The 15392-nt window shown below is 57.3% G+C and overlaps 1 protein-coding gene across 6 annotated transcripts in view; it reads right to left on the bottom strand.

Moving 5' to 3' along the window:
• The window catches only part of NPHS1 (NPHS1 adhesion molecule, nephrin), a 79059-nt gene that overhangs the window by 62150 nt on the left and 1517 nt on the right, over nucleotides 1-15392 (bottom strand). For 3 of the 6 annotated variants that reach the window (XM_090128151.1, XM_090128154.1, XM_090128153.1), the window contains exons 1-7: nucleotides 14425-14464; nucleotides 8898-8931; nucleotides 7223-7402; nucleotides 6099-6215; nucleotides 5008-5136; nucleotides 4340-4424; nucleotides 1832-1935 (exon numbers count right to left, since the gene is read on the bottom strand). In XM_090128151.1, the coding sequence (XP_089984277.1) occupies nucleotides 1832-1935; nucleotides 4340-4424; nucleotides 5008-5136; nucleotides 6099-6215; nucleotides 7223-7402; nucleotides 8898-8931; nucleotides 14425-14430 (655 nt within the window). In that variant the 5' untranslated portion in view covers nucleotides 14431-14464. Of the gene's footprint in view, nucleotides 1-1831; nucleotides 1936-4339; nucleotides 4425-5007; nucleotides 5137-6098; nucleotides 6216-7222; nucleotides 7403-8897; nucleotides 8932-14424; nucleotides 14465-15392 lie in introns of those variants that run through there. The other 3 variants (XM_090128152.1, XM_090128157.1, XM_090128156.1) reach the window with 2 other exon arrangements.

Below are 15392 nucleotides of genomic sequence, written 5' to 3'. Positions count from 1 at the left end.
GGGAGGTACTGGGAGGACCTGAGGATCTGATAGAGGTGGGACTGGGAATACTGGGAGATACTGGGAGATACTGGGAGGGCTGGAGGGCTTTGTGGGGATTGGATTGGGGTCAGTGGGGGGCACTGGGATGTACTGGGATGTACTGGGAGGTACTGGGAGGTGATACTGGGAGGGCCTGAGGTCTTCATGGGGGTGGGACTGGGGAAACTGGGAGGGACTGGGAGATACTGGGTGATACTGGGAGGGCAGAGGATGGCATAGGGGATACTGGGAGGGGAATAGGACATACTGGGAGGCACTGGGAGGTACTGGGAGGTACTGGGAGGTACTGGGAGGTGATACTGGGAGGGCCTGAGGTGTTCATGGGGGAGGGACTGGGGAAACTGGGAGGGACTGGGAGATACTGGGGGATACTGGGGGATACTGGGAGGTACTGGGCAGGCAGAGGATGGCACGAGGGGAGACTGGGAGGGGAATGGGAGGAACTGGGAGGAACTGGGAGGTACTGGGAGGTACTGGGAGGACCTGAGGATCTGATAGAGGTGGGACTGGGAATACTGGGAGATACTGGGAGATACTGGGAGGGCTGGAGGGCTTTGTGGGGATTGGATTGGGGTCAGTGGGGGGCACTGGGATGTACTGGGATGTACTGGGAGGTACTGGGAGGTGATACTGGGAGGGCCTGAGGTCTTCATGGGGGTGGGACTGGGGAAACTGGGAGGGACTGGGAGATACTGGGTGATACTGGGAGGGCAGAGGATGGCATAGGGGATACTGGGAGGGGAATAGGACATACTGGGAGGCACTGGGAGGTACTGGGAGGTACTGGGAGGTACTGGGAGGTGATACTGGGAGGGCCTGAGGTGTTCATGGGGGAGGGACTGGGGAAACTGGGAGGGACTGGGAGATACTGGGGGATACTGGGGGATACTGGGAGGTACTGGGCAGGCAGAGGATGGCACGAGGGGAGACTGGGAGGGGAATGGGAGGAACTGGGAGGAACTGGGAGGTACTGGGAGGTACTGGGAGGTACTGGGAGGACCTGAGGATCTGATAGAGGTGGGACTGGGAATACTGGGAGATACTGGGAGATACTGGGAGGGCTGGAGGGCTTTGTGGGGATTGGATTGGGGTCAGTGGGGGGCACTGGGATGTACTGGGATGTACTGGGAGGTACTGGGATGTACTGGGAGGTGATACTGGGAGGGCCTGAGGTCTTCATGGGGGAGGAACTGGGGAAACTGGGAGGGACTGGGAGATACTGGGGGATACTGGGAGGGCAGAGGATGGCATAAGGATACTGGGAGGGGTCTGGGAGGTAACTGGGAGGAACTGGGAGATACTGGGGGATACTGGGAGGGCAGAGGATGACACAAGGATACTGGGAGGTAACTGGGAGGTACTGGGATGCACTGGGGGATACTGGGGGATACTGGGAGGGCAGAGGATGGCATAAGGATACTGGGAGGGGACAGGGAGGTAACTGGGAGGCACTGGGGGATACTGGGGGATACTGGGAGGGCAGAGGATGGCATAAGGATACTGGGAGGGGAGGGGGAGATAACTGGGAGGTACTGGGAGATACTGGGGGATACTGGGAGGGCAGAGGATGGCATAGGGATACTGGGAGGGGACTGGGAGGTAACTGGGAGGAACTGGGAGGCACTGGGGGATACTGGGAGGGCAGAGGATGATACAAGGATACTGGGAGGTAACTGGGAGGCACTGGGAGGTACTGGGAGGATCCAGGGACACGAGGTGAAGGAACAAGGCAGGGACGGGGGGTTACTGGGCTGAACTGGGCTGAACTGGGACGAACTGGGGCACTCACAGAGGATGCTGACGGTCAGGCGGGTTTCCTTGGGGGCCCCCCCAGCTTCGTTGGTGGCCGAACACAGCAGGGGCTGCCCGTGGGAAACGCGGCGGGGGGCCACGCTGCCGGCAGAATGGGGTCAACTGGGAGGGACTGGGACGGACTGGGAGGGACTGGGGTCAACTGGGAGGGACTGGGACGGACTGGGAGGGACTGGGAGGGAATGGAGTCAACTGGGAGGGACTGGGATGGACTGGGAGGGAATGGGAGGGGATGGGATGGGACTGGGAGGGAATGGGGTCAAGTGGGAGGGACTGGGAGGGACTGGGGTCAACTGGGAAAGACTGGGAGGGGATGGGATGGGACTGGGATCAACTGGGAGGGAATGGGGTCAACTGGGAGGGAATGGGGTCAACTGGGAAGGACTGGGAGGGGATGGGATGGGACTGGGAGGGACTGAGAGGGGATGGGGTCAACTGGGAGGGACTGGGAGGGACTGGGAGGGAATGGGAGGGACTGGGATCAACTGGGATCAACTGGGAGGGACTGGGGTCAACTGGGAGGGACTGGGAGGGGAGGGGAGGGGATGGGACTGGGAAGGACTGGGAGGGAATGGGGTCAACTGGGAGGGACTGGGAAGGACTGGGATCAACTGGGATGGGACTGGGAGGGACTGGGATCAACTGGGATGGGACTGGGAGGGACTGGGAGAGATTGGGAGGGAATGGGAGAGATTGGGAGGGAATGGAGTCAACTGGGAGGTGATGGGAGGGAATGGGGTCAACTGGGAGGGACTGGGAGGGAATGGGATCAACTGGGAGGGACTGGGATCAACTGGAAGGGACTGGGAGGGACTGGGGTGAACTGGGAGGGATTGGGATTGAGTGGGAGGGACTGGGAGGGACTGGGAGGGAATGGGGTCAACTGAGAGGGACTGGGGTCAACTGGGAGGGACTGGGAGGGAATGGGGTCAACTGGGATCAACTGAGATCAACTGGGATCAACTGGGAGGGACTGGGGTGGGACTGGGAGAGACTGGGAGGTGATGGGAGGGAATGGGATCAACTGGGAGGGAGTGGGGTAAACTGGGAGAGACTGAGAGAGAATGGGAGGGACTGGGAGGGACTGGGGTCAACTGGGATCAACTGGGAGGGACTGGGAGGGGATGGGATCAACTGGGAGGGACTGGGGTCAACTGGGAGGGACTGGGAGAGAATGGGAGGGACTGGGAGGGACTGGGAGGTGATAGGATGGAATGGGATCAACTGGGAGGGACTGGGGTCAACTGGGAGGGACTGGGAGGGGATGGGAGGGGATGGGATCAACTGGGAGGGACTGGGAGGGACTGGGATGGGATGGGATCAACTGAGGTCAACTGCGAGGAACTGGGAGGGAAATTGAGGGACTGGGATCGATTGGGATCCACTGGGAGGGATTGGGAGAGACTGGGAGGGACTGGGATCCACTGGGAGGGACTGGGAGAGACTGGGAGGGACTGGGAGGGACTGGGATGGAATGGGATGGGACTGGGGGGGACTGGGATCAACTGGGAGAGACTGGGATGGGATGGGACTGAGAGGGACTGGGGTCAACTGGGAGGAACTGGGATGGACTGGGATGGGCCAGGCTGGGCCATACTGGTTCAGATTGTCTCATACTGGGTGACAGTGGGCTGTACTGGTCTGTACTGGACCATACTGGTCAGTTGGTGCATACTGGTCCATACTGGTCTGTGCTGCTCTGCACTGGTGCACAGTGGTCTGTAGAGACCTATACTGGTCTGTACTGGTCTATACTGGTCTGCACTGGTCTGTTTTGATCTGTGCTCATCTATACTGGTCTATACTGCTTTATACTGGTTTGCATTGGTCTATACTCATCTATACGGGTCTAAACACCTCTATACTGGTTTATACTGGTCTGTTCTCATCCATACTGGTCTACACTGGTCTGTTCTGATCTGTGCTCATCTATACTGGTTTATACTGGTCTACACTGGTTTGTACTGGTCTATACTCATCTATACTGGTCTAAACTCATTTATACTGGTCCATACTGGTCTGTTCTCATCCATACTGGTCTATAATGGTCTACTCTGATCTGTGCTCATCTATACTGGTTTATACTGGTCTACACTGGTTTGCATTGGTCTATACTCATCTGTACTGGTCTAAACACCTCTATACTGGTCTATACTGGTCTGTTCTCATCCATACTGGTCTATACTGGTCTATACTGGTCTGTTCTCATCTATACTGGTTTATACTGGTCTACACTGGTTTGCATTGATCTATACTCATCTATACTGGTCTGAACTCATTTATACTGGTCTATACTGGTCTGTTCTCATCCATACTGGTCTATACTGGTCTACTCTGATCTGTGCTCATCTATACTGGTTTATGCTGGTCTACACTGGTTTGTATTGATCTATACTCATCTATACTGGTTTATACTGGTTTGTATTGGTCTGTACTCATCTACACTGGTGTATACTGGTGTATACTGGTGTATACTGGTGCTCACCGGACTGTGACCTTTGTGGTGCTCAGCCGGGGGTCGCTGTCATCCTCAGTGACGTGGGATGAGACCTCAGGCAGCGCCTCCCCCCCTGCCCCCAAAATCGCCCACATTCACCCCAAATCTGTGCCCAAAAACCGCAGCTCTGACCCAGGCCACCACAGCCCCGCCCCCTTCACCAAAGCCAGCAGCTGATTGGCTGATCACAGTCAAGCCCCGCCCCCTAGCCCCGCCCCCACCCCCCGATTGGCCACCCACCTTTAAGCCACGCCTCTTATCCCGCCCCCTCACCCAACACCAGCTGCTGGTTGGCCGCTCACAGCCAGGCCCCGCCCCCAACCCCCCCACCGGTTGGCCGCCTCCCATAGGCCACGCCCCCAACCCAACAACCCCACCAATTGGCCAGCCTCCCTTAGGCCACGCCTCTTATCCCGCCCCCTCACCCAACACCAGCTGCTGATTGGCTGCTCACAGTCAGACCCCACCTCTAGCCCCGCCCCGCCCCCCCACCCAACACCCCCCACCGATTGGCTGCTCCACGTAGGCCACGCCCCCTACCAATTACATCCACAGATTGGCCAGCCGACCCCTAGGCCCCGCCCTTTGCCCCACCCCCATCCCCCAACGCCACCCAGCGATTGGCCGCCCCCCTCCCTGAGTCCCCGCCCCCTCACCCAATTCCAGCCGCAGATTGGCTGCCGGCCTGGCCCCGCCCACTCGGCACCGCACCTCCAGCTCCACCCCCTCTCGCCATGGAAGCTCCGCCCCCTCGGGCAGCTCCAGCACTGGATTGGCTGGGGGCACTGGGGGGGGAGAGACCAGTATGGACCAGTATGGACCAGTAGCCCCCAGTATGGACCAGTAACCCCCACTACCGACCAGTAACTCCCAGTTCAGACCAGTAACGCTCTCTCCAGCTCCCTCCCAGACTCTTCAGGTCCACCCCCTTCCTTCCCAGTAGCTCCCAGTCCCCCCCATTTCCCACCCAGTCCCTCCCAGTATCCCCCATTTCTCACCCAGTCCCTCCCAGTATCCCCCATTTCCTTCCCAGTCCCCCTCAGACCCTCCCCAATTCATCCCAGTCCCTCCCAGTATCCCCCATTTCCCACCCAGTTTCCTCCCAGTCCCCCCCCACTCACCTCCAGTCCATCCCAGTGCCCCCCTTCCCTCCCAGTTCCCTCCCATTCCCTCCCAGTCCATCCCAGTGCCCCCCGTTCTCTCCCAGTCCCTCCCAGTCCCCTTCCAGTCCCTCCCAGTTTCCTCCCAGTGCCCCCCATTCGCCCCCATTCCCTTCCAGTCTCTCCCAGTCCCTCCCATTCCCTCCCAGTTCCCTCGCATTCCCTTCCAGTCCCTCCCCATCCTTTCCAGTACTTCCCAGTCCGTCCCAGTGAGGTCTCCCAGTCCATCCCAGTCCTTTCCAGTCCCTCCCAGTCCATCCCAGTGAGGTCTCCCAGTCCCTCCCAGTCCTTTCCAGTCCATCCCAGTCCATCCCAGTGAGCTCTCCTAGTCCCTCCCAGTCCCTTCCAGTCCTTCCCAGTCCCTCCCAGTCCTTCCCAGTCCCTCCCAGTGCCCCCCAGTCCATCCCAGTGAGGTCTCCCAGTTCCTCCCATTTTCTCCCAGTCCATCCCAGGGAGGTCTCCCAGTCCCTCCCAGTCCCTCCTAGCCCCTTCCAGTCCATCCCAGTCCATCCCATTCCTTCCCCATCCCTCCCAGTGAGGTCTCCCAGTGCTCCCAGTCCCTCCCAGTCCACCCCAGTGCCACCCACCCATCACTCTGAGCAGTGCAGGCCGTGACCCAGCCGTTCCGTTCCCATCTCCTGCCTGGCACTGCCAGACGCCGTCGTCGTCCAATCGCGCGGCCATGATATGCAAATGATGCTCACCTGGAGGGGAGGGGCCTCGCCGTGACCACGCCCCCTCGGCAAGCCACGCCCACCGACCCGCCCATAAACCTTCTGCCACGATTTAGCCCCGCCCCCTCACTCCAATTGGCCGAACCCTCCTGGGACAGAGCACATTAGCCCCACCCCCTTCATCTGATTGGCCCCACCCTCCTTAGCCCCGCCCCCCTTAGAGACTCCCAATCAGCCCCGCCCATTATTCCTATTGGCCCCACCCCATAGACGCGCCCCCTTTGGCCCCGCCCCTTGCATCTGATTGGTCCCATCCCTTGACCCACCCGCTTAGCCCCGCCCCCTTATTCACCTAACCCCACAATGCCATTTGCCATGGCTTAGCCCCGCCCCACCCGCTTAAGCCCCGCCCCTTTGTCCCCATTAGCCGCACCCTTTTTGCATATTAATTAACCCAGCCCCTCAGCCCCACCCTATTAAGCCCCGCCCCTTCATCTTTATAACCCCACCCCTTTCCAATGCACGGCCAATTGGCCGCGCCCCTTTAAGCCCCACCCACTTCCTGCATTAAGCCACGCCCCCTTTCTGCAATCCCATCTCTTCGGCCACGCCTCCTCAGCCTGTGGCTCCGCCCCCTTTCTGTTCTCCCATTCAGCAATGCAGCCTTTAGCCACGCCTACTTTGTCTCTAGCCACGCCCCCTTTTCCACTATCCCATTCAGCAACGGCTCCTTTGGCCACGCCCCCTTTGCCTGTAGCCACGCCCCTTTCTGTTCTCCCATTCCGCAACTTCTCATGTAGCCACGCCCCCTTGACATTTAGCCACGCCCCCTTGGCATTTAGCCACGCCCCCTTTCCACAAACCAACCAAACATCACTCTTATGGCCACGCCCCCCGCCGCCTTTAACCACGCCCCCTTCCTACTGCCCCCCTCAAGCCACGCCCCCTTTGCCTGCTGACATCACCCATTGGCCGCGCCCCTTCCTTCCCCGCCCAATCGCCTCTCTCCCCTCCCTTTAGCCCCGCCCCTTCTGCACCTTTCCCCGTATCGCCGACCAATCGGTACCGCGGGTGGGCGGGGCTTGGCAGCGCTCCCAGCAGCAGCCCCCCCCGCGCCCACTGCACGGCCACGCCCCCACGCACGGCGCAGCGAAGCTCCGCCTCCTTCCCCAACGCCACGCTGCCATTGGACGGCTCCTCCAGGAAGGGCGGGACCGCTGTTGTGAGGATGTGGGGGCGGGGCTTAGAGGAGGACACGCCCCCTTTCTGCCCCGTGGCCACGCCCACTGCGCTCCCCCCCACCCTGCCTCCGTTTCCTCCCAGTTCCGCCCCAGTCCTTCCCAGTCTCCACCTCTTCCCTCCCAGTAAGTCCCAGTGATCCCCAGTTCAGCCCAGTATCTTCCCCAGTCCCTCCCAGCTCCCACCAGTCCATCCGAGTGTACCCCATTCCCCTCCCAATCCCTCCCAGTATCCCCCATTCCTCTCCCAGTCCTTCCCAGTATCCCCCCAGTCCCACCCAGTTCCTCCCAGTTCCCCCCCCATCCCTCCCAGTTCCCTCTCCGGTCCCTCCCAGTATCCCCCAGTCCCTCCCAGTTCCCCCATAGTCCATCCCAGTCCCTTCCAGTATCCCCCCCACTCTCCCCCAGTATTCCCCATTCCTCTCCCAATCCATCCCAGTTCCCTCCCAGTCCCTCCCAGTAACTCCCATTCCCCTCCCAATCCCTTCCAGTCCCTCCCAGTCAAACCCAGTATCCCACTTTCACCTCCCAGTCCTTCCCAGTATCCCCCCAGTCCCAACCAGTTCCCCCCTCAGTCCCTCCCAGTATTCCCCCCCCCAGCCCCCCCAGTCCCTCCCAGTATCCCCCATTCCACTCCCCATCCCTTCCAGTAACCTCCCAGTCCCTCCCAGTATACCCGAGTCCCTCCCAGTCCCTTAACTATCCTCCCAGTTCGCTCCCAGTTCCCTCTCAATTTCCTCCCAGTATCCCCCATTTCCCCTCCCAGTTCCCTCCCAGCCCTCTCAATTCCCTCCCAGTCCCTCCCAGTATCCCCCAGTCCCTCCCACTCCCCCATAGTCCACCCCAGTCCCTCCCAGTCTCCCCCATTCCCCTCCCCATCCCTTCCAGTATCCTCCCAGTTCCCTCCCAGTCCCCCCCAGTCCATCCCAGTCACACCCACCACCCCACTTTCACCCCCCATCCCTCCCAGTTCCTCCCAGTATCCCTCATTTCCCCCCCAGTCCCTCCCACTCCCTCCCAGTCCCTCCAGTATCCTCCCAGTTCCCTTCCCCAACCCTTCCAGTATCCTCCCAGTCCCTCCCAGTATCCCCCATTTCCCCCAAAACCCATCCCAGTCCCTCCCAATCCATCCCAGTATCCCCCATTCCCCTCCCAGTTCCCCCCATCTCCCCCCCCCGTGACTCCTGGCCAATCACAGCAAAGCCCGCAACGCCTGGCCACGCCCCCATCCCGTGGCCACGCCCTCTGGAGACCACGCCCCCACCACACTCACGTGACCGCGATCCCTTCTTGACCACGCCCCCACCCCAAACCACGTGACCGCGATCCCTTCCTGACCACGCCCCCACCCCAAACCACGTGACCACGCCCCCTTCTTGACCACGCCCCCAACCCCGCTGGCCACGCTCCCTCGTGGCCACGCCCCCTTTCACTTAGCCCCGCCCCCACCGCCGTGGCCCCGCCCCCCGCTCACCTTTGACCCCAACCAGCAGCAGAGCCAGGAGGAGCTGAAATACAGAGGGGGGCTCAGCAACCCCAAAAAACCCCCGAAATCACCCCAAAATTCTCCTTAAAATCCCATAAAATGACCCCAAATGACACCAAATATCCCATAATTCCCCCCCAAATCCCATAAAATGACCCAAAGTGACCCAAAATTTCCCATAATTCTCCTCAAAATCCATAAAATGTCCAAAAAATGACCCAAATTTCCCACATTTCGCCCCCAAATCCCATAAAATGATCCCCAAACGACCCAAAACTTCCCATAATTCTCCTCAAAATCCCATAAAATGGCCCCAAAATGACCCAAATTTCTCACATTTCGCCACAAAATCCCATAAAATGACCCCAAATGACACAAATTTCCCCCAAAATCCCATAAAGTGACCCAAAATTTTCCCCAAAATCCCATAAATTGACCCCAAATTACCAAATTTTCCCCAATTCTCCCCAAAATCCCACAAAATGACCCCAAAGTGACAAAATTTCCCCCAAAATCCCATCAAATGACCCCAAATGACCCAAATTTCACCCAATTCTCCCCAAAATCCCATAAATTGACCCCAAATGACCCCAAATTCTCCTCAAAAACCATCAAATGACCCAAAATGTTTCCCCAATTCTCCCCCCCCAAATCCCATAAAATGACTCCAAACGACCCAAAATATCCCATAATTCTCCCTGAAATCCCATAAAATGCCCCCAAATGACACAAATTTCCCACATTTCTCCCCAAAATCCCATAAAATGATCCCAAATTTCCCATAACTCTCCCCCAAATCCCATAAAATGTCACCAAATGACCCCAAATTCCCCCAAAATCCCATAAATTGACCCAAAATTTCCCATAATTCTCCTCAAAATCCATAAAATGACCCCAAACGACCCAAAATTTCCCATAATTCTCCTCAAAATCCATAAAATGACCCAAAAATGACCCAAATTTCCCAAATTTCCCACATTTCGCCCCAAAATCCCATAAAATGACCCCAAATTTCCCATAACTCTCCCCAAAATTCCATATAATGACCCCAAATGACCAAATTTTCCCCCCAAACCCCATAAATTGACCCCAAATGACCCAAATTTCACCCAATTCTGCCTAAAATCCCATAGAATGACCCCAAAAGGACACAAATTTCCTCCAAAATGCCATCAAATGCCCCAGAACGACCGAAATCCTCCCCAAAATCCCATAAAATGACCCCAAAAGGACACAAATTTCCCCCAAAATCCCATAAATAGACCCCAAATGACCCAAATTTCACCCAATTCTCCCTAAAATCCCATGAAATGACCTCAAAAGGACACAAATTTCCCCCAAAATCCCATAAATTGACCCAAAATGACCCAAATTTCCCCCAATTCTCCCTAAAATCCCATAAAATGACCCCAAATGACCCAATTCTCCCCCAAAATCCCATAAAATGACCCCAAATGACCCAAATTTCACCCAATTCTCCCCAAAATCCCATAAAATGATCCCCAATGACCCAAATTTCCCCCAAAATCCCATAAAATGATACCAAATGACCCAAACTTTCCCCAATTCTCCCCCAAATCCCACAAAACGATCCCAAAATGACCCCAATTCCCCCCAACTCTCTCCAAAATTCCATACATTCACCCCAAAATGACCCAAATTTCTCCCCAAATCCCATAAATTGACCCCAAAATTCTCCCCAGAATTTCCCATACTTCTCAAAATCCCATAAAATGACCCAAAATTCCCCAAATCCTCCCCAAAATGCCATAAATTGACAGAAAATGACCCAAATCTCTCCCAATTCTCCCCAAAATCCCATAAAATGACCAACAGTGACCCAAATTTCCTCCAAAATCCCATCAAATGCCCCAAAATGACCCATTTTTCCCCCAAAATCCCATAAAATGACCCAAGTTTCCCCCAATTCTCCCTAAAATCCCATAAAATGACCCCAAATGACCCAAATTTCCCCCAATTCTCCCTAAAATCCCATAGAATGACCCCCAAAGGACCCAATTTTCCCCCAAATCCCATAAAATGACCCCGAATGTCCCAAATTTCTCCCAATTCTCCCTAAAATCCCATAAAATGACCCCAAGTGACCCAAATTTCCTCCAAAATCCCATCAAATGCCCCAAAAGGACCCAAATTTTCCCCAAAATCCCATAAAAAGATCCCAAATGACCCAAATTTCCCCCAAAATCCCATAAAATGACCCCAAATGACCCAAATTTCCCCAATTCTCCCTAAAATCCATAAAATGACCCAAAAATGACCCAAATTTCCCCCAAAATCCCATAAAATGACCCCCAAATGATCCAAAATTCTCCTCAAAATCCATAAAATGACCCCAAATTTTCCCCAATTCTCCCAAAATCCCATAAAATGACCCAAAATGACCCAAATTTTCCCAAAATCCCATAAAATGATCCCAAATGACCCAAATTTCCCCCAATTCTCCCCAAAATCCCATAAAATGACCAACAGTAACCCAAATTTTCTCCAAAATCCCATAAAATGGCCCAAAATAACCCAAATTTTCCCCAAAATCCCATAAAATGATCCCAAATGACCCAAATTTCCCCCAATTCTTACCCAAATCCCATAAAATGACCCCAAAATGACCCAAATTTCCCCCAAAATCCCATCAAATGACACCAAATGACCCAAATTTCACCCAATTCTCCCCGAAATCCCATAAAATGACCCACAGTGACCCAAATTTCCTCCAAAATCCCATAAAATGCCCCAAAAGGACCCAAATTTTCCCCAAAATCCCATAAAATGATCCCAAATGACCCAAATTTCCCCCAAAATCCCATAAAATGACCCAAGTTTCCCCCAATTCTCCCCAAAATCCCATAAAATGACCCCAAATGACCCAAATTTCCCCCAATTCTCCCTAAAATCCCATAGAATGACCCCAAAAGGACCCAATTTTCCCCCAAATCCCATAAAATGACCCCGAATGTCCCAAATTTCTCCCAATTCTCCCTAAAATCCCATAAAATGACCCCAAATGACCCAAATTTCCCCCAAAATCCCATAAAATGACCCCAAATGCCCCAAATTTCCCCCAGTTCTCCCCCAAAATCCCATAAAATGACCCCAAAACGACACAAATTTCCCCCAAAATCCCATAAAATGACCCAAAATGACCCAAATTTCCCCCAGTTCTCCCCCAAATCCCCCCCAAATCCCATAAAATGACCCCACAGTTGCCCCCCCCCCACATTTGCCCCCCAGAACTGCCCCCAATTGCCCCACCAGCCCCTATTTGCCCCCCCCAGCCCCCCATATCTGCCCCCAGCCCCCCAATCTGCCCCCCCAGTTCCCCATCTGCCCCCCAGCCCCAATAACTGCCCCCCCACGCCCCCTTATTTGCCCCCCAGCCCCATATCTGCCCCCCCAGCCCCCCCCATATCTGCCCCTCTGCCCCTATTTGCCCCCCAAGCCCCCCCATATCTGCCCCCAGCCCCCCAATCTGCCCCCCCCAGTTCCCCATCTGCCCCCCAGCCCCAATAACTGCCCCCCCACTCCCCCTTATTTGCCCCCCAGCCCCATATCTGCCCCCCTGTCCCCTTTTGCCCCCCCAGATCCGCCACCAATTGCCCCCCAGCCCCCTTTTGCCCCCCCAGCCCCCCATATCTGCCCCCCCAGCCCTCATATCTACCCCCCAACCCAATTAACAGCCCCCCCAGCCCCCATTTACCCCCCCACATTTCCATATCTGCCCCCCCTCTTTTACTTACCCCCCCAGAACTGCCCACATCTGCCCCCCCAGCCCCTATTTGCCCCCCCCAGCCCCCCATGTCTGCCCCCAGCTCCCCCATCTGCCCCCCCAGTTCCCCATCTGCCCCCCAGCCCCAATAACTGCCCCCCCACTCCCCCTTATTTGCCCCCCAGCCCCATTAACTGCCCCCCCAGCCCCCATTTACCCCCCCAGATTTCCATACCTGCCCCCCCTCTTTTACTTAACCCCCCCAGAACTGCTCCCAATTGCCCCCCCAGCCCCTATTTGCCCCCCCAGCCCCCCATATCTGCCCCCAGCCCCCCAATCTGCCCCCCCCAGTTCCCCATCTGCCCCCCAGCCCCAATAACTGCCCCCCACTGCCCCTTATTTGCCCCCCAGCCCCATATCTGCCCCCCCAGCCCCTATTTACCCCCCCAGAACTGCCCCCAATTGCCCCCCACCCCTATTTACCCCCCAGCCCCCCATATCTGCCCCCCCAGCCGTCATATCTCCCCCCCAGCCCCATTAACTGCCCCCCCAGCCCCCATTTACCCCCCAAGCCCCCCATATCTGCCCCCCTCTTTTCCTTAACCCCCCCAGAACTGCCCACATCTGCCCCCCCAGCCCCTATTTGCCCCCCCAGCCCCCCATATCTGCCCCCCCCAGTTCCCCATTTGCCCCCCAACCCCAATAACTGCCCCCCACTGCCCCTTATTTGCCCCCCAGCCCCATATCTGCCCCCCCAGCCCCTATTTACCCCCCCAGATCCACCCCCAATTGCCCCCCAGCCCCCTTTTGCCCCCCCAGCCCCCCATATCTGCCCCCCCAGCCCTCATATCTCCCCCCCAGCCCCATTAACTGCCCCCCCAGCCCCCATTTACCCCCCCAGATTTCCATATCTGCCCCCCCTTTTACTTAACCCCCCCACAATAACTGCCCATATCTGCCCCCCCAGCCCCTATTTGCCCCCCCCAGCCCCCCATATCTGCCCCCAGCCCCCCAATCTGCCCCCCCCAGTTCCCCATCTGCCCCCCAGCCCCAATAACTGCCCCCCCACTCCCCCTTATTTGCCCCCCAGCCCCATATCTGCCCCCCCAGCCCCTATTTACCCCCCCAGAACTGCCCCCAATTGCCCCCCACCCCTATTTGCCCCCCAACCCCCCATATCTGCCCCCCCTCTTTTACTTAACACCCCTCCAGAACTGCCCACATCTGCCCCCCCACTCCCCCATATCTGCTCCCAGCCCCCCTATCTGTCCCCCCAACCCCAATAACTGCCCCCCCACTCCCCCTTATTTGCCCCCCAGCCCCATATCTGCCCCCAGCCCCTATTTACCCCCTCAGATCCGCCCCCAATTGCCCCCCACACCTATTCGCCCCCGAACCCCCCAATTGCCCCCCAGCCCCCTTTTGCCCCCCAGCCCCCCATATCTGCCCCCCCAGCCCTCATATCTCCCCCCCAGCCCCATTAACTGCCCCCCCAGACCCCATTTACCCCCCCAGATTTCCATACCTGCCCCCCCTCTTTTCCTTACCCCCCCAGAACTGCCCATATCTGCCCCCCCAGCCCCTATTTGCCCCCCCAGCCCCCCCATATCTGCCCCCAGCCCCCCTATTTGCCCCCCCAGCCCCCCATATCTGCCCCCCCAGCCCCCCTTATCCACCCCCCAATCCCCTCTTTGCCCCCCCCAGCCCCATTAATCCCCCCCCCAGCCCCCATTTACCCCCCAGCCCTCTCTATGCACACCCCCCCCAACACCCCCCAGTTCCCCCAGTTGCCTCCATTCCGCTCTCAGCAGCCAAACTGGGGGAGGGTGGGTTGGGGGGGGGGGAGGCAGATCATAACCCCCCCCCTCCCCCCTCCCGGAAGTGTTTTCTCGACGCTGATTGGCTGCTGTGGAATGCGGGGAATGCGGGGGGGGGGGGGGGGACAGGGATGGGAAATGGCACAGCTGGACGTGTGACAACGGGGGGGGGGCTGCAGTGCCACCATGGGGGACCCTAATGGCCCCATAATGGCCCCCATTCAACCCATAGACCCCATAATGGCCCCCACTGACCCCAATGGCCCCATAATGTCCTCCAATGACCCTATAATGACCCCCAATGTCCCCATAATGGCCCCCAGTGACCCCAGTGTGCCCCAATGACCCCATAATGACCCCCAATGTCCCCATAATGGCCCCCAGTGACCCCAGTGTGCCCCAATGACCCCATAATGACCCCCAATGTCCCCATAATGGCCCCCAGTGACCCCAATGTCCCCCAATGACCCCACAATGTCCCCCATTGTCCCCATAGTGGTCCCCAGTGAACCCAATGTCCCCATTGACCCCAATGTCCCCCAGTGACCCCATAATGTCCTCCAATGGCCCCATAATGGCCCCCAGTGACCCCAATGTCCCCCAATGACCCCATAATGTCCCCCATTGTCCCCATAATGTCCCCCAGTGACCCCAATATCCTCCATTGACCCCAATGTCCTCCAATGGTCCCATAATGGCCCTCAATGTCCCCATAATGTCCCCCAGTGACCCCAATATTCGCCAGTGACCCCAATGTCCCCCAATGACCCCATAATGTCCCCAATGACCCCATAATGTCCCTCAATGTCCCCATAATGACCCCCAGTGACCCCAATGTCCCCATCGACCCCAATGTTTCCCAATGACCCCACAATGTCCCCCAATGTCCCCATAATGGCACCCAGTGACCCCAATGTCCCCATTGACCCCAATGCCCCCATT

The sequence above is a fragment of the Phasianus colchicus genome, chromosome 32 (genome assembly GCF_987193195.1).
Source record: "Phasianus colchicus chromosome 32, bPhaCol1.hap1.1, whole genome shotgun sequence".
Classification (NCBI taxonomy): Eukaryota; Metazoa; Chordata; class Aves; order Galliformes; family Phasianidae; genus Phasianus; species Phasianus colchicus.
The sequence above is the reverse complement of the archived record's forward strand: the minus strand, read 5'-3'. Positions and strand labels throughout refer to the sequence as shown.